Source organism: Eleutherodactylus coqui, chromosome 7, assembly GCF_035609145.1.
Source record: "Eleutherodactylus coqui strain aEleCoq1 chromosome 7, aEleCoq1.hap1, whole genome shotgun sequence".
NCBI classification, from domain to species: Eukaryota; Metazoa; Chordata; class Amphibia; order Anura; family Eleutherodactylidae; genus Eleutherodactylus; species Eleutherodactylus coqui.
This window is the reverse complement of record NC_089843.1, coordinates 133,386,097-133,412,444: the sequence shown is the minus strand read 5'-3', so window position 1 is coordinate 133,412,444 and position 26,348 is coordinate 133,386,097. Positions and strand designations below refer to the sequence as shown.

At 42.4% G+C, this 26,348-nt stretch overlaps 1 protein-coding gene across 2 annotated transcripts in view; it reads right to left on the bottom strand.

Moving 5' to 3' along the window:
- Positions 1-26,348, bottom strand: part of TBC1D9 (TBC1 domain family member 9) — a 52,883-nt gene that overhangs the window by 8,992 nt on the left and 17,543 nt on the right. For both annotated transcript variants that reach the window (XM_066573719.1, XM_066573720.1), the window contains exons 4-15: positions 25,367-25,595; positions 24,492-24,753; positions 21,494-21,701; positions 18,168-18,374; positions 17,730-17,900; positions 12,882-13,032; positions 12,581-12,795; positions 8,770-8,887; positions 7,506-7,791; positions 5,491-5,620; positions 4,004-4,102; positions 1,407-1,475 (exon numbers count right to left, since the gene is read on the bottom strand). In XM_066573719.1, coding sequence (XP_066429816.1) covers positions 1,407-1,475; positions 4,004-4,102; positions 5,491-5,620; positions 7,506-7,791; positions 8,770-8,887; positions 12,581-12,795; positions 12,882-13,032; positions 17,730-17,900; positions 18,168-18,374; positions 21,494-21,701; positions 24,492-24,753; positions 25,367-25,595 — 2,145 coding nt within the window. The remainder of the gene's footprint in view (positions 1-1,406; positions 1,476-4,003; positions 4,103-5,490; positions 5,621-7,505; positions 7,792-8,769; positions 8,888-12,580; positions 12,796-12,881; positions 13,033-17,729; positions 17,901-18,167; positions 18,375-21,493; positions 21,702-24,491; positions 24,754-25,366; positions 25,596-26,348) is intronic.

Here is a 26,348-nt window from a genome sequence, read left to right as displayed (position 1 = left end):
CAATTCAGTAAGCTACTGAAATGCATTCTAACAACACTAACTATAAAAGAGTGCTGGGAGGTGGGTGAGTAATGTCCATTGGTATATCATAGTCATGAGCCCGCCAAAACATTTCTCGTATTTTGCCAATTGCCTCATGCCAGTAACGATATATGCATCATTCTATGTTGTAGTCAAAGCATTTTTAAGTACACTGCATAGTGTTTGTAGATAACATTGTTTCCTAATATAGTAAAGAAGTTCCAACATGGAACTTTCCTTTAACCCTTTCCAATCTAATTTTGGATTCAGGGTTTCCTAAAAGGCTTTCTCTTTTTGCTGTTATACAACGGTGCCATCTGCTGGCTAAAGCCGGTGTGGGCGCCAGAAAACGCTCTAACAGCAGAGTGGCTGGCAATAGACGGTAAGAATACCCTGTCGGACGTCTTCTGACATTGGAGCTGTACAAGCTTCAATCAGAATGTAGGAAGACGTCAGACAATTGACAGTGACTTTCTGGTTAGGTGATTTTTTGAAACAATAACCCCTTTACCCACCAAAAAGAAAAAAAAGTATATATTTGTAATCGTCTAGTTCTCCTGCATAGCTAAGCCAACTATATACAAGTATGTCATCACTGGAGCAACGAGAACAAAATACATATTTTAGTTTTTCTTATTCTGTATTTTCCTCCCTTAACCCTTTCCAATCCACTATCTGACGTCTTAAGACATTATGATTTAAGGCTGTGCAGCTCTGATGTTGGAAGACGGCCGTCGGGGTTCTCTTACTATATATTGCCAGCCTATCTGCTGTCGGAGCCTATCCAACGTGTCACCTCATGCAGTACTGGCTTTAGCCAGCAGATAGCGCGCTGTATAACAGCAGAAAAAGAGTAAGCCCCCTAGGAAAACCAGGAAACAAATTGGATTGGAAAGGGTTAAATTTACATGTGTCTTTCGCACGTGGGTGGTAATCATGCAAGTACAACAATTTTTTGGTAACTATGTAGAACAAATAGAGCTGGGAAAGAACAGATGAAATGTTAGCCAGGGCTAGTTGCTATATGTCTGTGGTAGTGCACATTCTGCATGATGTGAGCGCATTATGGCACCTCCTGACATCAGTTCACAATGTCCTGCAGTCATGCAGGATGTGCCTATGGGAAGTGCGTGTGCTTTCCTTTCTCCTAGTTTTATTGTGGAGTAGAGGAAATCACTTATTGATCGCTGTTTTTAATTATCTGTTTTACATTTTGCTTTACATCTATACCACTTTTTAGTATAGAATACTCCTAATCAGACACAGACCTCACAAATTTTTACTTACAAACAAGTCAACCAAGTGTAACCGAGAGAAAAATTTTATATTTTTCACCATTTTGCTCACCATTTCCACTCCTATTATACTAATATTCTATTGAATACCTTGAAAAGTGCATACAGCTCCTCCAGCTCAACAATAGTAAATGCTGTGTCAGTCAGAATAGTGCGGACCTAATGGAGCAGGCACAGAAAAGCATTATTAAGCGTTTTGCAGTCAGCAGAGCTCCACTTTATAATGACACATTACTAGTGTGTACGGAGAATTGTGTTCAAAGCAGTTTTCCGAAAATGTCCATTACACAGTTTTTACCAAAAAACAACATTTCAGAAACAACTTTTAGCCCCACTTACCAAAGAACACAAGTATTTGGATATAAGTAGCAGTTTATCATCAGGGAAAACTGCAGGATCAGGCTGAGCCACGTTTTCCCCATTATATTATACAAAATTAAATAGATGGCTGCAGGGGCGTAACTAAAGGCTCAGGGGCCCAGGTGCAAAAGTTCAGCTGGGCCCTCCTTCCTCCATCTGTACCCATACCAGAGACATAACTTGAAGATTTGGGGTCCCAATGCAAAATGCTTTATTCATACTACTAGGCTCGCTATATAGAGAAGATAGGCCTTATAGGCCCCTTAAGGGTTCGGGGCCCGGGTGCAACCGCATCCCATATAGTTATGCCCCTGGATGGCTGTGTTCACATCTGCAGATTTTGTAGAGCGTCAGGACCACATGTATAAGTCAGGAACAATTGGTGGCTCCTGCTCTGATGGACTCTGCTTGTCCATATCATGGGTGCTGTGAAGTTTGGCTGGTGAAATGTTCCCTAAGCGATAACAGCTGATCACCAGGGGTTTATGAAGCTGATCAGACCAAAGAAAAGGGAACCACATGCATATAAAATTATCTTATTTATTTAATAAAGATTTTAAAAAATGAGTGAAGTAACTATAGCCTGGAGTGCAGTTCCTTTTTGGTTTATCAATTGTTTGAGGTTCTGGGGCAGTGAGGACCGTACTTACACACCAACTGTTAAATCAGATAAATGGGACTTTTGTAGACAACTTTTAAGGGCCATTTACACGGAACGAAAAATTGCTTACTATTCATTCACTTCTCATTATTGCTTTCTTTGAGCCAGCATAAAAAACATTGCTGGATCCTCGCTGAGTGTAAACGCTCCCCACTCAGCGCTTCACCTAGAAGGTGAAGCGCTGAAAAAGAAGCCCACGACCCATTGGTGTTCTCTGCCTGTCTAAATGCTCTACACGAGCACTAATGACCTTAGCATTGACGTCAGCGTTCGTGCAGTCGTTTAAACTACTCTCGCCCCGTGTAAATAATGCAATCAGCTGATTGTTGGTCCGGCTTCATTATATTAAAGGAGGTTGTTGCAATACGACAAATCCCTTAAAGGGGTTGTCCAGCAACAGCAAGTGCAGTTATACACTTCTGTATGGCCATATTAATGCACTTTGTAATGTACATCGTGCATTAAATATTGGCCATACAGAAGTTATATACTTACCCCCTCCCGCTGTTGGCGTCCCCGTCTCCATGGCGACGAACAAACTTCTTCTCTGGTCGCAGAAACAGTTGCGCTTGCGCACAGAGGATTCTTCTCCTGGATGGTCCGGGCTCACGAGCTGCGTCCTGGCTCCTCCCCCTTCTCAGCGTCATCGCGTAGCTCCACCCCCGTCACATGGTGCCGATCAGCCAATGGGGTGGCTGTAATCGGCAGTGGAACGCAGACAGCAGAAGAACATCCACGGTGCACCATGGGAGAAGACCCGCGGTGCACTGTGGGAGAAGACCAGCGACAGCCATCTTGGACAGAAGATTTTTTAAAGTTGCTGAGCGGGGATTCCGGTAAGGGAATTTTTTTTTTTTTTTAATAACACATGGCAGCAGTTTTCCTCTACAGGTACTGGGGGACTGGGCAAAAAAAAAAAATTTTATCTTTCGGCGTGGGACAACCCCTTTAAGGCCCTTTGACATGCAACGATTATTGCTTAAACAACCGCAAGACTAAAAGAACTGCCAACATTTTTGAATAAAATTACATGTGCATCTGATGGATTTAATCACCTGCATTTCCTCCATGAGTTGTTTGCTCAGCTGGACATGTGTTTATGTGATGGTTATCACATAAACACACGCCCAGCTGAGCAAACATCTGTCCAGCAGATTCCATTGTTCTTCTCCAGACAGAGTAAACCATGTACTCATTATGTATGCAAAGCAAACACAATCAGTACACTGTTAAAGTCTTTTGAACTGCCAGCAAGGGTTTTATGCCAGCTAAAAACCAGTGCTGAACGACAATTGAACAGTTCACGACTGCCCATGTTTACATGTAACAATTATCACTCACTTTCCTCCGTTTGAATGAATTTAAGCGATAATTGTTGCGTGTAAAAGGGCCTTTAAGGTGTAAATTAATTCAGGGGCCAGCAGGGGGCGGGGAGCGGCGAGGAATGGAGGGGAGATCTCTCTCGCCCCCCCCCCCCCCCCCCGCTCCCTCTGCAACTCACCTGTCACCAGCGCCGGCCCCCGAATCTTTAGAGACGAGTGGGGAGATACTCGGCTAAGGCACTACTCGCTCGAGTAATGTGCCTTAGCGAGTATACTCGCTCATCTCTAACTGTAAACTCTATAAAACACCTGCCAGATGAATTATCCCCAAAGCAACAGCTTACCACATTTCGCTTTGTAGTGTCCTCAAGAGTCTGTATCACCTTTAACCTTTGCTTAAACCTCATTTGTTCTATCAAGTCTGCCCGTATAGAGCCAAATTTCTGCAAAGAAAAAGATAGAACATTCTAGTAGTGTGTAAAAAAATCCATTTGACCCTGTTCTGTAAATCAGCATGGGTGACACAACACACAAGTGTGACAGATAATAAAGAAATCTGCACCTCAACGTTTTCTGCTGTTTAGCAGGTTTCATTCATATCAGACATTTCCAAAACCAAGATTTTAAAAAAATCAGCATAAAGAAATTGGCCTTGCTCTAATATTGCAGTGTACGTGCTCAAAATTATAAGTGTTATTATTAGAGATGAGCGAACGTACTCGTTTAGGGCGATTTCGCAATCGAGCACCAGGGGGCGGCGTGGTGGAGTGGGGGGTAGCAGTGGGGAACAGGGGGGAGCTCTCTCTCCCCCCCCCCCCACTCACCCCCGGCGCCCCCCGAATCTTTTCGCCCGAGTAGTCAGTTACTCGAAAAAGCGGTGCTCGATTGCGAAATCGCCCTAAATGAGTACGTTCGCTCATCTCTAGTTATTATAGGAAATGCACCAGTGGGGAAGTCTCAGCCAATATACAGGAAAATGCTGATAATCTGATGTCAAATATAAGAATAACCTGATGATTCAGCATAGAATTGCATTACGATATGAAGGTCTACAAGATCTGATCCAGAAGACTCAGCAGAAAGAACCAATTAGGGTGTTTTCTTCTGATTAAGAAGCAAATAAAAATTGACAGGTTTTTTGGCGACATGTTATTTTGGGATTTCCTCCTAAAAGTTTCCTACCAGTACTTATCAGATTTCATTAATGTCACATTATTAAACAGGTCTTATGGGTGTATAGATGTATTAAAACAGATCTATGCCGTGTTGAGAACCATGGTTGATATTGCATTTAGACCCCATTTACACTGACAGATGATCGCTCAAAAATTGTTCAAATGACAGTTTGAGTGACAGTTTTGAGCGATCATCTTTGCATAGTCTATAGTAGCTAATTAGCTACTAAAGAACTTTGCAGGCTGAGCTGGACACCAGCGCTATTGCTCGTTTTACATAAGCAAACAGCTGTATTGTTCTCCGCGATTACAGCCAGCATCCCACTGTGAGCTAACAGCGGGACGTGAGCTGAAAGAATCTGATCAGCGCTGCCGACTGTGATAACAGCCTGCACTGCTGATACGAGTTCACCGCTCAATTCAAGAAAACTAGAATTGGGCGAGGAACCAATCATGCACCTAAACTGCACAATGTCCCTGCATTTAGACGCAACGGTTATTGCTCAAAAGACGTCTTTGAGCGAATTTTGAGCAAGAATCGTTGGGTCTAAATTGGCCTTTAGTCTTGATCTAAGCACTTATTTGAGATTCCTAATGAGCAATAGTATGATCCATGAAGTTACTGGTGCAGTAAAACAATGCTGTATGTATGGTACCTGATAGGAAGAGGCAATGAGAGCAAAAATGTCCACTTCTGGGTATGGCTCCACATCATCCAAGAGCAGTGAATGGAGGTGAGGAATTGGGGGTAATGTGCTGTCTTTATTACTCACGCTATCTAGATACCTTAAACAAAAAAAAAAAAGAAGTATGAAATTAGTTGGCAGAAAATATCTGTCAATTTGGGGAATCGCCATCCTAACTATGAATTTAACATTAGCATTTACTAGTCGATGATTCAAAGGCTCTTCTGAGCCACTGTTCAAAATACAATAGGGAATCATTTAGTTAACAAATCGTTAAGATATTGGAATTCTTCCCCTTGGGAGCGTTCCAATAAAGAGAGGCTGCTGTGGAAATTTATGTTCCTTGCCTTTGCTCTTTCTCCCTTAACTCTTTCCAATCCACTGTCTGTTGTCTAAAGACATTATGATTTAAGGTTGTACAGCTCTGATGTGGGAAGACGTCCGTCAGGGTTCTCTTACTATATATTGCCAGCCTCTCTGCTGTTTGAGCCTATCCAACATGTCACCTCATGCAGTACTGGCTTTAGCCAGCATATAACGCCATTGTATAATGGCAGAAAAAGAGTAAGCCCTCTAGGAAAACCAGAATACAAATTGGATTGGAAAGGGTTAATGATCATTTCCTAAGGCAGCCCAAATTTAGAATACTGACTATAGACTACAGAAAACTGCAGAAAAGGCTCATGGATTCTCAGAGAAATTGCACTGAATGTGATTTTCGAAAGGCAGCCTTAAATATGATTTTATTCCAATAGCTGTGTACCTCCAGTAAAAATAAATAAATAAATAATACGTATATATATATATTTTTTTAATTTCTCCAAATCTAAGCAGACAGGTGGATGTAATCTTCCCCATCACACCCCGATTTGGCTGTGAGCTAATTGAAGTGGCAGCATCTGGGGAACCCCGGTTTTCGTGCTTAACCCCTCCAAGAGGGATTCCGGCTTTGCCGAGTGGTTTTCCCATGCAGTTACATGCACCGATAGTCCGTTATGTGGCTGCTGACAGCGCCTTGAATCAAGGCGAGGTACCTGAAGGTCTGAACTGACACATAGTAACCAGACAGGCTTAAGTCAGGGCTGGCTGCACAGGTGCATACATGAGCTCCAGGCTATTACTCAGGGCAGGAGCAGACCAAGCATAGTCCAATATACAAAGCTGAGGTCAGGGAGTATAGAAGTCAGGATAGCCGATACACAGTCAAAGGTCAAAACCAGAACACATGAACAGGGGCTTTATCATAAATGGCAGGATGAGACAAAATTGCTTAGGCACCCACGCCTAGGAGAGGATTGCCTAATTTAGCAAGTGCAGGAACCTGATTGGAGGGGGATGAGTAACGGGAATGCACATTGGCTCTTTAAGAAGCTGGGCAGGGGTGTGCAGGAGCCCAATGGGCAGAAGCATGGAGAGGAAAGGTGTGAATGGCAACTATGCCCGACCACACCCCTAACAGCAGGTAAGGGAAATGAATAGCAGTGGTGCACTGTGAAATAAGTTATTTGGGCTACAGACCTCTTCTTCATGCTAATTCATTACTAAGAAGTCATCATTGTATTCCATAATACAGATACAGTGATGTAACAACTCCATACAGGTCACTGTTTCTTCAAGCCTGCTGGCTCACATTACACTTTTCACCCTTCGCTCTTCTCTCATACTGCAGATACACAAATTACACGCAACTCCCTGTTTAGGTAAGATATTCTAGTTTTTCTTTTTTTTTTAAACTATAAACTGTATCTTTATACTACAGCAGGGAGGAAGTTCCCTCCCATTCCGGCTCATATTGAAATGAACAGTGTGCAGCCTGCAAGTAAATGGAGCTTAAGAGAAAAAAAAAAAAAAAACCACAACAGGACAGAGCAATCATTTTTTAAAATTCTAGATTAGAAACGAGAATTTATACATGCTTTAAATATATCAAACTGGGTAAATGCTTGAAAATATGTCAAAAATGCAGATAGAATACTGTATCGTACTTTCCAAGTACAGTCATGGCTTCTCCGTCATCTTTACAGTTGAGAAGCTTGTCAACATTGGCCTCCAATACAGCAAGTGCTAGCTGAAATATGACCTTGATGCCTTCATAGAAGAAACAATCCACAACCACCACAGCACTTTCAAAGGGCATCACACTGAGGAAGAGTGTGAGAAACCAAGAGAGGGAGATGGTAGAAATCACCCCCAAGTCCTGCATACAGTCATAAAGCTGAGGCACATAATCGTGGGCCAACTCTTCAAACACTCCTTGATCCACAAGAGCTCCTAAAGGGGAAAGTAAGATACAGATGAATACATACAGACCCTGTGCATGGTTACTGAATATTATTGCACAAAATGTATAATTATTGTGGTTAGACTGTCTGTGATGAGATCAAATCCAGAACCATTTAATTATTGACATTTTTGAAGAAGGTGTTTGCAGACGTAGCCTCTTCCCAGTGATGATACAGAGTTGGGACAGAGAAGAGCATTGGAAGACAAAAAAGAAGCATTTCAAACATAAGTGCATTTATAATAAATCATGAGATAAAGGCGGTCTCACATCTGCATTGGAATCTACAGTTGGAGGGTCCGTTGCAGATTCGGCACAAAATATGAAAAAAAAAAAGGCTGCATGCAGCATTTTTTCTTTCGACTCAAAGCCGAGCACCTGAGCGTAAGGCGAATGGACCCCATTGTAGTCAATTGGCATTGTTCAGTTCCGTCCTTAGACTGTGCCATTCAGCCTCAGCGATTCCCCTTCCCTGCTCCCCAAATGGAGCAATAAAGCGAAACCCCCCGACACACTAGAAACCACAGTGCACTAGAAACCACCTCACATTTCTAGTGCACTGTGGTAAGAACTCAATGAAAATCAAAAATCAAATATGCACATCTGGATGCACAACAAATTTTAGACATATGAGTAGAGATGAGCAAGCGTACTCGCTAAGGCAAATTACTCGAGCGAGTATTGCCATTTTCGAGTACAGGCCCGCTCGTGCCAAAAGATTCGGGGGCCGGCGGGGGTTAGTGGTGAGTTGCGGGAGCGAGAGAGCGATCTCCCCCTCGTTCCTCCCCACTTTCCCCCGCCGCCCCTGAATCTTTTGGCACGAGCGGGCCTGTACTCGAAAATGGCAATACTCGCTCGAGTAATTTGCCTTAGCGAGTACGCTCGCTCATCTCTACATATGAGCCATTTACATACTGGATGTTTTTGATGATAACATGCAGTTACATGGTTTTAGTCGCAGTACCCACCAACAACCCTGGTATTGTAGTAGTCAGGAAGCATGCGTTCACAGAGAGCCACAAGCAACCAGAAGGCTTCTTCTTCCTTGGCATATAAAAGTAGTACTGAGGTAACAATATTCATCGCCTGCATGAAAAGAAAATTAATAAAAAGGATCAACAACCAAAAGGTAAAAGTTATTTCTGCATAGATACATACTGTTATGTATTGCCAAATTTCTACTGCACACTGCTATGTGAGGATGACAATGGGTTTAAGGTGGAAAAGGTCATCTGGGCGTCTCTCCTCAGTTTCGCTTTGTATTTTACAGACGAGCCAGTCAGAAAACGTTGGTATTTTAAGCTAAACGGAAACATTTGTATATCACAGTGACTTATTGTATTAAAATGTCAGAAGCATGAACAAACGCAAAAATATGGCAGAGCACAACTTGTCCAGGAGGTGCGAACTGCAGTAAACCTACAGCTTGTATCGCAATGAAGTGATATAGGGTCTTCTACTGCATTCAGCAAGAATCTCGGTCCTACTTTTTCCCACATGGATTCCAAGATCCATGGCCAAGTTGTGGATTTGCACTTCAGTTTTCCATGGATCTGGGCTCAGACTTAGACAATTTTCAATGGTGTAAATCCATGTGTTGATTTTCTATTGCAGTTTCTGCATCAAGTGGCATCTTTTCTTAAAACCGGTGCTCTACAGACTACAGCATGGATTTTCATTGAGGTCAATGGAAGACTTTGAATGCAGCAAAACCCACAGTGTGAACAAAGGCTTCAGGACTTAAAAGGTCAGCCGAACAAGCACAAAAAACATATCTTACGCCCTACTCTTCCCCCCAAAAAATGTAGTCGCCAAATAATGGTCAGATGCCAGTTCTGCCAATAAAATAAGTGAACACTGTACAGTTAAATCCAGTAACACAAAAGCGGTCTCTGCTCTGAATGTAGCATTTACTTTTTCTTCTTCTCCTTCAGTGGCAATCAACTCCACCAAAAAGATTTGCTCAACATTTTGGACTATTTCTCCCTGCAAATGTGTTTTTATTAATACTTATGGGATTCCTTGGGCGTGCACAGCTCTCTCCAGGCCATGCCACAATATCTCTATAGGGTTAAAAGGGGTCATGCAGAGATGGCATCTCCTGCTCATATGAATATTACAGAGCGGCAAAAGAGGTTCCTGTTTGGGCAGACCGTGGGGAGTCCTTGTAATTACATCCTGCAATATCTTGTTTGTTGTAGCTTCACCCAACAAGATCAGCTGTTTGCCTGGTGCAGGACCTCGGACAACCAATTGATCTTCTCGGGCCCTGAATTTTGAAAGGGGTTGTGCATAGAGCCACAACTCCTTTAAGGTAAAAAACGCCTATTCTAAAACCCATCTTTTATCAAATGTTCTTTAGTTGATTTACTGGTGTGCTTCGGCTCACTATCTTGTTGATCACGAGACTTCTAGACTCTATGCAGCAAAGTAGCCACAAACCATTATGCTTCCTCCACCATGATTCACGGTTGGAATGAGGTTTTGGTGCTGGTGTGCAGTGTTCTTCTTCCACTAAGCATAGTGTTGTGTCTCTGTACTAAAAAGCTCCACTTTTGTCTTATTTGTCCATACAACATTTTCTTAGAAGCCCTGTGGAATATCCAGGTGGTCTAACCAAACTTGAGATGTGTCACAATATTTTTGACGGCATGTTATTAGTAATCAATGCACAAATCTAAGTACTTCTTAAGGTTCCCCTTTTTCGTGTAACACTACAGTATGGTTGTCTGTTTCTAGGTCATGTTCTTAATAAAACAAGAAGTTAACTACTGCACTGATATGAGAAAGTTATGTGAGCAGAACTTAAAATAAGTTCATATTTCCTGATTCCATGTACACAAAAAATTAAAAAGGAATGACTATTTAAAGCAAACAGTTGTCTCACAAATATTTTCTAATGTGGTCTGTGCGGCAATCAGCTGTTATTCTTCAATAAGCCATGCTCGGCCACATATTTTCTCTGTAGTGATTAGTGAAAAGGAAATCTAGAAATACATGGCATCCATTCAAATTGAATGAAACTTCAAATCCAAAAGACAAGAGGATCTGGTTCTAATTTATGACTATCTTTGATAATCTGAACCCAAGTGTAAAAATGCTTAAGGGTTTTATGGTGGGGTGGGCTATCTGAAGGTGCATTTACACACACAGATGATTGCTCAAAATTCGTCAACTGCCGCCAATTTTAAGCGATCATTTTGCATAGGTACTAATGGGCTAATTAGCCCTTTAGTTCTTCATTGCATGTAGTTAGAGAACAGCAGATGGTCTGTTCTCTAAATACATAACTTTTGTTCTCTAGCGGGACAGCGGCTATTAAAGAATGCAGGCAGCGCTGCCGGCAGAGAACACAGCGTGCGGTCCCACTTATCTTATTGTCCTGAGGGATGAGGGTTTCATGTGGACCTGAAGTCAGCGATGCTCGAAAAGTGCACTGTGGGTACACGACGAGCGCACACAACAATTATCGCTCAAAAGATGGCTTTTGAATGAATTTTGAGTGATAAATCGTGTGTAAAAAGGGCCTTGAGAGATCTTGTACAGAGAAACTGGTAGCACCCGGCCTCTACATCAATTTAGAGACCATAAAACTCACATCCTTATCTGTGGACTAATTAAGGATTTTACACTTCAGCTCATCCACTTCTGTTATCATTTAAATACAAATTACTGTTACACAGAGGCTCTCAGCTCTAGCTCATGCAGGGGGTACTTGACAGAGGACTATCCCTGCATGGCATCCATATTCTCCAATTTAATATATGGGACAGAGGTTGTCTTGAGACAAATTCTTTAACTAGAATAGTTTTTCTAAGACGTATACTTTGTGATATAAATTAATTCAGCTAAAGTGAACTGTTGGAGGTGAAACACTCTACGAGAAGAATAGCATATAATGCATGAACTGTAATCAGGTTAATAGAGAACCAAATTTCCTTTCAAAAGTCTTCACATTCATGTAAGTGGGTTGTTCACTATGTGGTTTACTGAATGATTCTGCTGAAGTCATCTAAATCATAGGAAAGTGAACCTTAGGGGGAAACCAAAAAGTAGCATAAACTGCTGACTGTTCCACACTGACACCCACAGAAGACTCTTGATACATAGCTTCAACATTTTGCCTCTGATAGGCAATAAAAAGGCTTTTGTTTCCACACACTTGCAATGAGAAACGGACATGAAACCCTCACTTAACAAGAGCTCAACTGTTATCTTGCTGCCCGTTTTAGGCTGGATTCACGTGTAGATCTAGTATTATGTAGTTGTGCCTGGATTTTCATTTTCTTCCTGGACCTATTTCTATGGCAAATCATACATCATGGCGTGTTGGTACTTAACTCCAAGGAGGAAATGAGATCTTATTCACAAAGCACATTTAAACAAAAAAATATATAACAAAAATATATCAAAACCTCAACGAGGTTGGACTGGCACCAGTTTACCGACAGTCCTGAATACAGAACAGGTTGTATATATGGAGAGAGTCATCTCTCTGATGTCTGACCTCTTGCAACCGAGGAGGCTGTTTACCAATCACCACTGATGACCAAATGCACAAAAAAAAATCCTTTAGTCACCTTTAGGTCTTCCAGCAGAGATCCTTCATTACTAAAAACCTTCTGCCCCACCGTTTCTAGATTCACAACCAATTCTTACCCCCTACAACTCATTCCCCCTGATTCAATAGTGCATGCCCCTTACACACTGGTTTGTATAAGGTTTATAGAATTCGTCACAGATTCATGATTGACAATGAATTGGAATATTAGTAGTTACCTGACAATATCCAATGTTTGGATTTCTAAAAGCATAAGCAGTGAGGACCCTCCTCAAGGCAGAAATGCCAATGTCATTTTGAAATGCAGGATGCTCCGGAAGGGAACGGTGCAAGTCTCTTTCAATCTCCTCTGTGGCAAGGTTGTATTGACCCATAGACTTCTCCACCAGCTCCTCATAATAACCCGGATGTGTAGCCATTTCATTAATAGCCCCTGAGAACAGTAAACAAATAGCCATTAAAAAAAGTGACATTATGTAATCCTACATATGATATTCTTGCACAATTCTGATCACTTACCAGAGAACAGCAACCACAGATCTCCTCGCATACTTTCTGGGATGCCTTTTAGTACCAGGTCTCTTGTTTTCTGTGTGCGGTACATACAAATACCCTGTCCATATTCTTGAAAATGAATCTTCCAGGCTTGCTCCTTAAGAAACTCCTTGGCCTTTGAAGAGAAAACAAGGTGCTTATTATTTAGTATAACATACTAGTTAGTAGCCATGAGAAAATTTTCAAAAGTTCAGTTCATCAGAATTTGGGCAAAAAGTTTGGTTTAATTCGAATTAGTTTGTACCAAATCAGAACTTCCCCAATACCCCTACAATGGTGTCCAGGAGCCATAAAAGCCCTATATAACACTCTTAGATCACCTATAGGGGCATCAAAGTACTTTGAGCGGTTTTTAAAGTAAAGTTAATGAAGAAAAAAAAAAAAAGAAGAATTATTTTAGAAAGGTCGACTGAGATAAAAGTTCATAATCGGTGCTCAAGCAGTTCAATAAAGTTCAACCCGAAACAGGGTTCTACGGTTTCAGCTCACTCAACTATACTCGTAAGGGACACTTAAAATGTACCTCACCACCTCTAGTCATTTTCACAAATCCTTATCAATCTTTATAGACCATAAGATCAGCCATATTGATCTTTTCATAGATCATAGGTACATATGAGAAGATGACATCTTAGAAGTCTGATTTGAGATCATCACGGTTTTCTTCATAATGGACATAGGCAGTAGAAGAACATTATATTGTCCTTTTAATTGTAACAAAGCACATCCAGCTGTAGAAAAAAAATCCCTCCATGTGATCCAATCCAACACTAATTGCAATCAATGAGAATCACTGTAACCAGTCACTTGCATACTATGTAACACACTTCATGAAGTGTTAGCGCCCTTTACTCACCTGGCTTCTGTGCAGCTGCATAGGTTACACATTTAATAATGTCCACCCATGTATTACCAGAAATAAAAGACTCTAAAAAATGCTTAAATCTAACACTCCAAGCAAACTATCATGGATCTGAATCCGCTATTTGCTAGAGCCTTGTGTCAAGACATTTCACTCAAATCATAAAAATTTCATTTCGTTCGCTCACACAAATCAAGTCTCTGGGCAGTGCCAAAGGGACTGTAGAGCCCTCTCATCGTGGAAATCCGAGGCAGGCCAATATCACAGACAGACTTCAACCAATGTCATCTTCTCACATTAGTTTGATTAGATTTCTACATTAAAATGAGATACAGATTATCCAATAAGCCAAATGTGAGGCCATTGGTTGTAATTATCCCAGAGGACAGGAAGCACAGCAAGTGCCATGTTGCCCTTTCTGCTGGTGTACTTTAGACATCACAGAAGGCTAATACTATCTACAGCAATACACATTTAAGGGAGTTGTCTCCAAGGACAACCCATTTAAAAATGGAGCTGCTGGGGTCAATGATGCCAGGGGAAGCCACAGCCAGCAAGGCAAGGCAAGGCAAATGGATTATTAAAGTAAAGGCAGTCATTCAGAGGAGTAGCTGTCCATGTAATACAAGGAATGCTTGAGTCCACCAGAACGAGAGTCACATATATACAGAGTGTATAAACTTCTGTCTTTAATACATCAAGATGCAACGAAGTTTATTCAAGTTTTTGTTTTTTAAATTCGATTTACTGTAGGGAAATATAGTAATTTTTAACTTTAAAGGTTGGGACAATATACTTATACTTGTCCTCATTTCACTCCTAGTCATTTCCCTTGGATGAGTTCCAGCCAAATTAAGACCACTGTCAAATCTGTCATATGTGCAGCTACACAGGGGCTCAGCAAACAGGGCGCAGAGATGTAACTTGAAGCTTCTGAGTTCCAGTACAAAACCTGTAACAGGGTCCCCAACTATAATGCTTTATTCATAGTACTGGGCTCCCTATATGGAGAAAAGAGGCCTTATGGGTCCCCTAAGGCTCCTGGGCCGGGGTGCAACCGCATCTCCTGCATCTCCTATAGTTACGCCCCTGGTTGGGAGCACTGTGACAAAGTCTTTCTACTGTCCATTAGACTGCACTGTCCAGGGATTAAGCTGTTAAAATTATATGGCTCATTAAAGCCCCATTTACACGCAACAATTATCGCTCAAAAGTCGCTTAAACAATGTCTTTTGAGCAAAAATCGTTGCGTGTAAATGCTACCATCATTTGCTTTTTGTCCAAAAGATCTTCAGTTGAGTTTAAAATCCATTGTTCAGTAGGATGGCTGATAGCAGGGGCCGCATGCTGTGATTCTCCACGGGAGCGCTGATTACATTGTATTCAGCTGCAGTCTCACAGCAGAAAAAAGGGGCTTTATGCAAATAAACAGACCACCTGCTGTTATCTGCATACAGTGAAGGGAGCCTCATTTTCATGCAAATGAAAGTAATAAGCTGCTAATGGGCATTAGTGCCCATTAGCAGTTTATGCAAAATGATCGTTCCAACTGTCAATCATCCTGTCTTTTGCACAAATTTTGAGCGATCATCTTTGCATGTAAATGGGGCTTTACAGATGGGATGGTAGAGAGACAAACCAGTGCTCTGATGGATTGGATAATAAAGGGCTAGAGATGAGCGAGCACCAAAATGCTCGGGTGCTCGTTACTCGGGACGAAATTTTCGCAATGCTCGAGGGTTCGTTTCGAGTAACGAACCCCATTGAAGTCAATGGGCGACCCGAGCATTTTTGTATATCGCCGATGCTCGCTAAGGTTTTCGTTTGTGAAAATCTGGGCAATTCAAGAAAGTGATGGGAACGACACAGCAACGGATAGGGCAGGCGAGGGGCTACAGGTTGGGCTGCATCTCAAGTTCCCAGGTCCCACTATTAAGCCACAATAGCGGCAAGAGTGGGCCCCCCCCCCCCCCCCGCACTGTCAGCGTAAAGATCATTCTCCTCTGCCATAGCTGTAACAGCTGTGGCAGAGAAGAACGATGTTTGCCCATTGAATTCAATGGAGCCAGCAATACAGCAGGTTCCACTGAAAGCAATGGGCTGTCGGCGAGCGCGGGGATGAATTGTCGGGAAGGGGTTAAATATATAAGCTGTTCCCTGCAATTCATCCAGAAATGTGTTACAATAAAAATATATACCGTATATACCGGCGTATAAGGCAACGGGGCGTATAAGACGACCCCCCAACTGTCACCTTATACGCCGGCAATACAGTGGAGCAAAGAATAAAAATCATTACTTACTTCTTCTGACGTTCTGCGGCGCTCCTGCAGGCTGTTGCTCCCTCCTGGTCCACGGCAGAGTATTGCTTTCTGGACGCAGGGCTTGAAATCCCCGCCTCCAGAAACACAGCCAATCACAGCCATTCAATGACATCATTGTCATTGGCTGTGATTGGCTGAAGGCACGTGTGTTTCTGGAGGCGGGGATTTAAAGCTCTTCGTAGAGAAATCAATGCTCTGCCGGGGACCAGGAGGGAGCGACAGCCTGCAGCAGCGCCGCAGAACACCAGGATGGAGTGACAGCCTGCAGGAGCGCCGCAGAACGTCAGAAGAAGTAAGTAATGATTTTTATTCTTTGCTCCACTGTATTGCCGGCGTATAAGGTGACAGTTGGGGGGTCGTCTTATATGCCCCGTCGCCTTATACGCCGGTATATATTTTAATTGTTACACATTTCTGGATGAATTGCAGGGAACGGCTTATATATTTAACCCCTTCCCGACAATTCATCCCCGCGCACGCCGGCAGCCCATTGCTTTCAGTGGAACCTGCTGTATTGCCGGCTCCATTGAATTCAATGGGCAAACATCGTTCTTCTCTGCCACAGCTGTTACAGCTGTGGCAGAGAAGAAGGATTTGTCTTCTACATGTTCTCAATGGGGTCGGCGCTGCTGCCGCCGGCCCCATTGAGCGCATATAGAGAAGACTTATGGCCTTAAGAAGGACCGTTGGGGTTCTTGAAACCTAAAATACTCCTAACACTCTCCCTATAGCAGCTCCAACACGATACCACTTTCCCTGAACTAATGTCAGAATGCATCTGTGGCGAGCCGCGGGAGGGGCAGATTTCAATACTCGGGTGACACCTAATCTCGCCAGCCACTCACTGCAGGGGGGTGGTATAGGGCTTGAACGTCGCAGGGGGAAGTTGTAATGCCTTCCCTGTCTTTCTATTGGCCAGAAAAGCGCGCAAATTCCTCATGGAAGAAAGTGAAAGTAACTCGAACATCACATGGTACTCGTTACGAGTAACGAGCATCTCGAACACCCTAATACTCGAACGAGTATCAAGCTCGGACGAGTATGCTCGCTCATCTCTATAAAGGGCTCATATACTGCTCTTATACAGGGGAGGTGAGCTGCTGCCGGTGTCTGGCCCTGGTTAAAGTAATTTGTACTAAAATTAGGTTAGTTAAAAGATCCACATTTGCAGCAGTTTGCCCATATCAGTCTATCTGCTGGCTGACTGCCTTGCCTCAATCATTGCATTATGTGACCACTTTCCATTCTTACCTTATTTTAACTATAATGTGCGTATATAAGTCTTGTCTCATCTCTCCACTTTGTCTTCATAAATCAACTAGCAGCTTTATATTATGGGATATAATATATTCAGTGTAGGAAAGTGCTGAGAATGAGCTTCTTAATCCATATACACAATGAGGATACATATTCTGTCATCATAACTACTGCTGGCTTTCAGTAGAAAACTATTAACTGACTCACTTTCCCCCTGACATCAATGGCTTGATTGAGAATTTGTGCCTCATTAAAACAAGTTATATAACCAGCATGACAAAACTAGTAATCGGAGCTGTCAGGTTCCCATTCTGTACCCTAGAACCATCTTCAGTATTCATGCTGTGTCAGCGCTATGCTGCCTCTCACCAATTTAGGGTTGAATTCCTCTGGAGACCTCCTACGATACATGGTCATTAAAGTTTGTGTCGCTGTTGGAGCGCTGTTTCCATTAAGGTTTACGTGTCGGTCCCCATCTGCTTCTACTCTTAGTCTTTGAGGAGGACTGCAGGAAACAAAACCAGTGGCTCTGGAGTCAGCCTGGAAACACGAATGGATATATATTACAATAGATATACAAATACATACATACACAAGTTTACATTACCAGGGCTATTTTTTATAACATTAGTTACGCAGCAATATAATACTACGCATTTAAATAGAATTTAAAGGTTGAAGAAGAGAACTGGGTTAAAATGACAATGGCTGTAATGTTTATGATTTTGCAATGCGGTTACTCTTCATTGGATAATGCAACTAGTAACTTGTGAATAAGTATTTATGCAGGCCATTCACGTACTATACCTCCTCTTCTATGCTGCTGTTGCTTCCAGAAATATCCTTATCAAAGTACATTTTCATGGTAGTTTGCTGCAGGAAATCGGATATTCTCTGCACAAGAAAGTCTCTGTCCTTCAAATTGGCGAAGAGGAATGTCATTCTGTTCTTGGTGCTGATAGACAGCGGGCTGGGCAGGACGCTGGAGCTGTCAGCCTTCTCTACAATGGTTACCTACATAAAAGGCAAAAGCAATCATTTACTACAGAAAGAAAAGATGGACTTGCTGGCAGCGATGTTCACCAGACTTGAAAATGACATACACCTGCTTCACTCATGGGTTACAGTCTGAAGACTAAAATACCAGAAATGTCAAAACTTTAAAAGAAGGTCTCTGCTTCCCTATAAACAGTGTAGAATTCATGCATCACTCACAGATGCATCCTCTAATTGTTTGCATCTGGTTTATGTTACATTCTGCTTGGCAAACTGATAGTGTCAAGTACAAGCATGAGATGGAGCCATATATACATGGGTTTAAAAGGATAGCTCCATCCTTATGCAACTTTTCTACAACAGTCCACAGACATGAGATGTTGAATAACTCTTCCAACTGCTTTGCTCATCTTATTCTGCTTTTATGATATTTTAGCATAAATGAAGCTGGGGAGTACTGCATTATAAGAGCTTATGTGACAGTCACACAGTAAATGATAGATGACTGTTTCAAAGTGCCGTCAGCGAAATTTAAAATGCAAGAACTAAAGTGGTACAAAAATAGTAGAGCATACGATTTGCAAAATTACACTAATGAAATTATCTTTACACACAAAAAAGACCCTTTCTTCCTATATCAGCAAGTAGCCATACGGATTCCTTACTCCTCCTAAAGATGGGAACGGAAGTATGTTAGCCAAGTGGACAAACCTTTTATATTTTCACAGGGCCATCATTTAATTATCAAGTCCCTAGGCCTTCATAAAAGCAACCAAAGGGAAACGGGGTGGCCACCTTCCAAATTACAGATTGCAAATCCCATACCCTATAAAAGACAATACATAGCAAAAACCAATGGGGCAATAAAATGGGAAATGCACATCAAACAGATTGATATCAGACAAAATTGTGCAGTGGCCCATGTTGGTACTGCAGGCCGAATCTCGTTCACTTCAACAGGACACAGCCTGCAGTACCTTCCCAGATCACTGTGCAATGTATGGAACTGTCCGCTTCCTGCAGGGACACAGCTAAAAGTGGAACAACCCTTTTAAGAAAAAAAAAAAAAGGTAAAAACCGTATACAGTTGAGCTACAATGTGGTGATCCATGAGGAGGAAATTTGCATGGTGGAGCATCTCAGAATCATAACCGTAATGGACTGACAACATACTTTTCATTAGACCAATTCAATTTTTCTTTCCCCCATCACCTTTTCGGTTTCTGCTGTGTACTATTCATGGGGCATGAGATCTGCACACCTTAATTTCCATAAAAGTGCATAATCCTTGGAAACAGTCCAAACCCCCCTCCTCCAGTGTAGTAGGTTTCATCTGTATAGTACTCGAGTTTAAGTAGCGCAAGGATTTCTCTTTGTGTTCACTTTGGTGATCATATGCACATCCAGGCTAGAGGCAGCCCATCAGGGTACTAGAGCCTCCATGCCCATCTGTATCACATCTTGTATCCAAGCTAGAGGCAGCCCATCAGGGTACTAGAGCCTCCATGCCGGCCCGTATCACATCTTGCATCCAAGCTACAGGCGTCCCAACAAGGTACTAGAGCCTCCATGCAGCCTGTATCACATATTGTATCCAAGCTACAGGCAGCCTAACAGGATACTAGATCCTCCATTCTTCAATTTTCTGCAACACATTATCCTTTTGCTCTGATGTGTAATCACTTCCTTATATCTACATTACAATCACACATAGAAAGGGTCACTCCATTCTGACAACTCCTTCTAGCGGATAGATTTTTATTAATTAATAAATGTATATTGCCCATGAGCAAAAAGCTAGAAACATTTATTTTTTCACATCATTTTTGGTGTTAGAATACTTGTACATTTCCCAATAACATTTTATAACTAGAGATGGGCTTTAATATTTTGACTATTTTCTATAGAAATATATCTATTTTTTGAGAATAAAAGTAGGCAATAACATTTACCATAAAAGTACATTTCAGTTGTGACATGGACGCAAACATGGGCAGATACTAATTTACAATATAATCCTTAATAGCAACTAGAGATGAGCGAGTATACTCGCTACGGCACATTACTCGAGTGAGTCTTTAAAGAGGATTCGGGGGCCGGCGCGGGTGACAGGTGAGTTGCGGCGGGGAGCGGGGGGGGGGGGGGGGAGAGATCTTCCCTCCGTTCCTCCGCGCTCTCCCCCGCTGCTCCCCGCCCCCCGAATCTTTAGAGACGAGCGGGGAGATACTTGGCTAAGGCACTACTCGCTCGAGTAATGTGCTTTAGCGAGTATACTCGCTCATCTCTAATAGCAATCCATAACTGCAACTTATTCCACAGCCTGGAATTTCTCATGATGCATGATCCCAGGACTGGACTGGTTCTGCAGTGGGCTGCTCTCCTCCCTACTTAGCAGCTAACTTTTCTCCCATAGCTGAGCACAGTGCACCCCTAGCACCACAAGACTTACTACAGTGTGAGATGAAGGACCTGCAATGACAGTCACATGACCATGAATTCACTGGTCCCTCCTGCACAGTGGTGAACCTCCTACAGCAGGGTCCAAAGGCTGAAGAGACACTGCAAAGGTGTTGAGAGGAGCCAGAAGAGCCCTCCCTCCACCTCCCACCTTAACGAGGCCGTGTAAGACTTCTCGAACCGTTACAGATCAGAATACATTATGCTGACAAATATATTCCTCTTCCGTTCCAAGTTGCTTCCTATAAATACAGTATCAATCATCAGTGCCCATGTCATATTATATTTATCCATTATACACAGTTACCTACTCATCCAGCATACTATTCATATTTCACAACATAGCAGAAGAAGCCCTGTGACTCTGCTTACAGCTCAATACCCCATATGAAGATCAGTGACATGGAGGCTTTGGGATGCTGACGTTTCTCCATGATTGCACTTCTTCTATAAATATAATTAGATCAGGCAAATAGTGTAACAGCCCGTGAATTACTAAATGGTAACTGGATTAAATGGGCTGGAAAATGCTGCTGCCAAATGACTAATTTCTGAACAAACAGACTTTTTTCATAAGTGACACTCAGTTATAAAGTTACATCCACTTGTAAATGAAGGTAACTTCTGGGAGGCTGGCCCTCCTCAGTGCGCACAACAATAATCTAGGCAGCAACACAAACCTCTCGCAGTGGGATGATCAGACTGCACAGATTCTCCTCTTTACTAGTGAAGCAGATGTAATTAGTGGAAACAAACATTTGCCCCACTATATGCCTTTTACTGAAAGGCGTCCACAATGTGCAGTCTGTATGTCCATCCAACTTTTCATCCTTCGGAAGACGGAAGAGAGCTCGGTACCGTTCACTCTTGGCTCGAGCGTCTAAATCTCTGTAATATAAGCACAAAAAAAGGTTATGATATTGGCGCCTCCTCAAACAAAATACCATCCTTTCCTTTAGAAGATTTACTGAAAATATGGTAATACGAACAAGTCCGTTTCCATAGACCCATAACACCAGTAAAAATACCCACTTACCCTTTATCAAGCACACCTCCCAAACGTTCTCTGCCCATCCTCCCTCAGACACCACTCCAAAAACAACCCTTGACTGGTTTTTAACCTACCGTACTATAAATTTGCAATCTTAACCCCATCTTCACTCTTTGGGGCATGTCCTACATCCATTGTTCTCGGTATACTCATGCTATTTGCATCACTACACCCTTAAAACTCAACCCTTCTAATAAGCTTATAACTTGCCCTAGGGCATTGCTTAAACACCCTTTTCTAAAAAGTACTCTGCTCTCTGTAGATCAAGTTTTGAACAACTAGACATGGACCTTAGGGTCCATTTACATGCAAAGATGATCGCTCAAAATTAGTCAGAAACTGACAGTTTTGAGCAATCATTTTGCATTAGCTACTAATGGGCTAATCATTTACATGTATTTAGAGAACAGTGTGTGGTCTGTTCTCTAAATACATTGCTTTTGTTCTGCACGGGCTACTGGCTGCATATGATGCTATCAGCGCTACCCATGGAGAACACAGCATGCCGTCCTTCTAATCAGGGACAACGGCTTTTATGCTGAGCTGATCTCAGCGATGGACGAAGAGCGCATGGTAAATTTGAGAGATAATCGTTGCGTGTAAATCAGCCTCAAGTTAGACATGCCGGAGACCACAAACTACCTTACTTAATACCATTAATGATAAAAATAGAAAATGTCTTTTCAATGGGTCCCAACAACTGAGTAAGGACTTCAATAGATCGCTAGTACCGTATTTTCCGGACTATAAGGCGCACATAAAATGCTGAGAATTTCTCAGAAATAGAAAGTGCGCCTTATAATCCGGTGCGCCTTATATATGAACCCGACAGTAAAGAAAGGGGTTCATACAGGATCCTTTACCTCTATCGTGGGCGGCATACCACAGCACACACCATGCTCCTCCCCCCCCCCCCCCCCGTGCGCCTATGAATTTATTCTTCACTTGGGTTTTTACAGTATCCATAAATGGATTGAGCATTACGGCCACCGTAGTCAGGAGCCACACTGAGTCATACTTACAGCTCTGTGCGCAGGATCCTTGCAATATATCTGTGCTTTAGCGTTAACTATACCCACTACCCCAAAAAATGCCTCCTGTTAAGAGACATGCTTATGATGCAGGTTTCAAGCTTAAAGCTATAAGTTATGCAGTAGAGCATGGAAATAGGGCAGCTGCAAGAGAATTCAACATTAATGAATCCATGGTGCGTAAGTGGAGAAAACAAGAAGATGCCCTCCGCCAAGTAAAGAAGACCAAAATGAGTTTCCGAGGAAACAAAGCAAGGTGGCCACAGTTGGAGGACAAAATAGAACAGTGGGTTATGGAACAGAGAAACGCAGGTAGAAGCGTCTCCACTGTCTCTATTCGACTCAAAGCCACTGCTTTAGCACGTGACATGGAGATCAAGGACTTTCGAGGAGGTCCTTCATGGTGCTTTCGTTTCATGAAAAGGCGTCATCTCTCCATTCGCACCAGAACTACTGTGTGCCAGCAATTACCAAAGGATTATGAAGAGAAGCTGGCCATTTTTCGCACCTACTGCATAACCAAGATAAATGAAAAAAATATCCAGCCAGAACACATTATTAACATGGATGAGGTTCCCCTCACTTTCGATATCCCCGTAAACCGTACTGTTGAGAAAACAGGGACCAGTACGATATCTATACGTACCACAGGAAATGAGAAGTCATCTTTCACTGTAGTTCTCGCTTGTCAGGCTAATGGCAAGAAACTACCACCCATGGTAATTTTCAAGAGGAAGACTTTGCCTAAAGAAAATTTTCCTGCTGGTGTCATCATTAAGGCTAACCCAAAGGGCTGGATGGATGAGGAGAAGATGAGTGAGTGGCTGAGGGAGGTCTACGTCAAGAGACCGGGTGGCTTTTTTCACAAATTCCCATCCCTATTGGTCTGTGACTCGATGCGCGCCCACGTGACCGATACTGTCAAAGCCCAAGTGAAGAAAACTAATTCGGAGCTTGCTGTCATCCCTGGTGGATTAACCAAAGAGCTCCAGCCGCTAGATATCAGCATCAACAGGTCATTTAAAGTTAAATTGCGAGCTGCATGGGAGCATTGGATGACAGAAGGTGACCACACATTCACCAACACAGGGAAGCAACGCCGTGCGAGTTATGCCACTATGTGCCAGTGGATCGTGGATGCCTGGAAGAATGTATCAGTCTCCAGTGTCATCCGAGCTTTCAGGAAGGCTGGAATCACCACTGAAGAGCCTAGCAGCAGCAACGAGACCGACTCGGATAATGAAGAGGAGGACCCCATGCTTGATGCCGAAATCGCCCAACTGTTCAACTCCGACACTGAAGATGACGGATTTGATGAATTTCTGGTGGTGGAATGAACTGAAAAAGTACGGTAAACGTTTTGATTTGCAATTACAGCTGAACCAGTTGCAAGTTATTGTTAAAAAGTGTAATAAATTTTGACTTGCAGTCTGAGCAATGGTTTATTTAACGGTAATGTGCTGCGCCTTATAATCCAGTGCGCCTTATATATGAAACAAGATTGCTTATAAGGCGCTCATAGAAAGTGCGCCTTATAATCCGGTGCGCCTTATAGTCCGGAAAATACGGTAATACATTCTCTAAACCGTCACTCACCTCTTCAAGGCAGATACTTTTTTTGGGGATTTCTTTTTTAACTTGGGAAGGGATCGATCCTGTTCAAAGCCTTCGTTATCTAGGAGTTGCCTCATGGCTATGTTGGCAAGCTGCTCCATCAGTTTGAAAGTCTCAGAAATGTTAAGAAAAACAGAGAAGAAATGTTCACTAGAGCGAGTGCTGACTTTAATCATGTCTGGGAGAAGTAAGGTAGCGGTCTTTTCCAGTTGTGTTATGTCAACCCATCGGATCACCAGCTTGGCTGAAAGATAGATCGATGACAGTTTATAAACAGCAAGAACATATCCCAGTTATTGCCAGAGGCGGTCTGTACAAAAATAACCTTATTTGTAATGGCCTGAAAGCCTGGCTCTACAGTACTAATGTCTGCATTAATATTTATGCCCAGCACACCTTCCTCTCAGAAATACCAAGTTTATTATTAAACATTGTTCTTTAAAGAAAAAAAACTTTTCTGTGACCTACACAGAAAAAAAATTAATTTTTTTTCACACAAGCCAATGAAGTACATTGACAATATATAAAATTTCCTGCAGCGTATTTCTTCGCTTTTCTGTGTAGACTAGGGCAGGGTCAACAGAGTGAACTCCATATTGAACGAGGAAAACCACTGGGAAATCTGCAAGAGGTTCTGACCATTGAAAAGGGCTAAATCCATATGCATAGCCATGGATTTCTGATGCGGTTTTAAAGTAGAATCTTCACTGGATTTTGCTGTGTGAACATACCAGTTAGCCGTGATCCACATATTGTTGATCTGTCCAGCTTTTTGAGTTTGGAAACAGTTTCAATTTTTCTTTAACAATATAGTTAACTAATTTGTACTAATTGGAAGCAAACAATTTTTCTGTTACCTTCTTTTCCTAATAGGAACGAGTAGAAACAGAGGTGGTTGATGCTTAGGTACATCCATCCTTGTCGGGGCACTCTGCCCTTCCAGTAACTACATGAATAGTAGTTCACCAACTTTTCTTCTTCCGGCATGCCAAATAGCTTATGGAACTTCACTATAGCTTCCTTAAACTTATCTGTATCATCATCTTCTTTAACACCATTAATTTTATTATACTCTGCAATGATACCCTGGGGGAAAAATGAGAATACATCATCAACTATCCTGGAACTGGATCATTTCTAAACTGAAAATGTGGTCCTCTTTGATCATCTCCAAGCATAGGGTACATGAACATGGACAATTTATTTGTCCGATTTTCTAACCAAAAAAATCAGTCTGAAAATTGGATGGAAGTAGCATCCATTCATGTGAATAGGTATATGCACATGCCCCTTTTTTTCTTAAATCAGCCAAATAGTCAGGTTCAGTCCATCTAATAAGGAAAGGGCATGGTAGCACAGGGATGGGCGTCTTCTCTTGAAGGGCGCATGGCTCTCCCCTCATTCTCTTATTTGGCGGTTTCTGTAACTCCCAGACAAGTATGGCACTTCATTCTCTGCTTGGATGTACTGCCTGGTATCCCCCTCATTAAGCAGAGCGGGAGTTGAAGGACCACTGTTCTGAACTTGGGTGTGGACCCCAGAGCTGGGACCCACATTTATTAGATATCAGAAATCCTATGGATAGGCCATAAATGTCTGGGATAGAAATTCCCCAAGAAGGAAGGCCTTGTGTTGGTTATCATTGCAGCTTTTGCAGCGTAGTTGACCAGTTAAAACGAATTAAAATGACTAGTGGGCTTCTTAAAAAAGGACAGAAAACCCCTTTCAAATGGCAGCCACAATGGTGATCAGCTGGTCCCTGTGGATCTGGCTCCCAAAACCCCCGGCAGACTGCTGGTCTTCTTAGGGAAACCCCAGCCAGATATCTGCTCTACAACA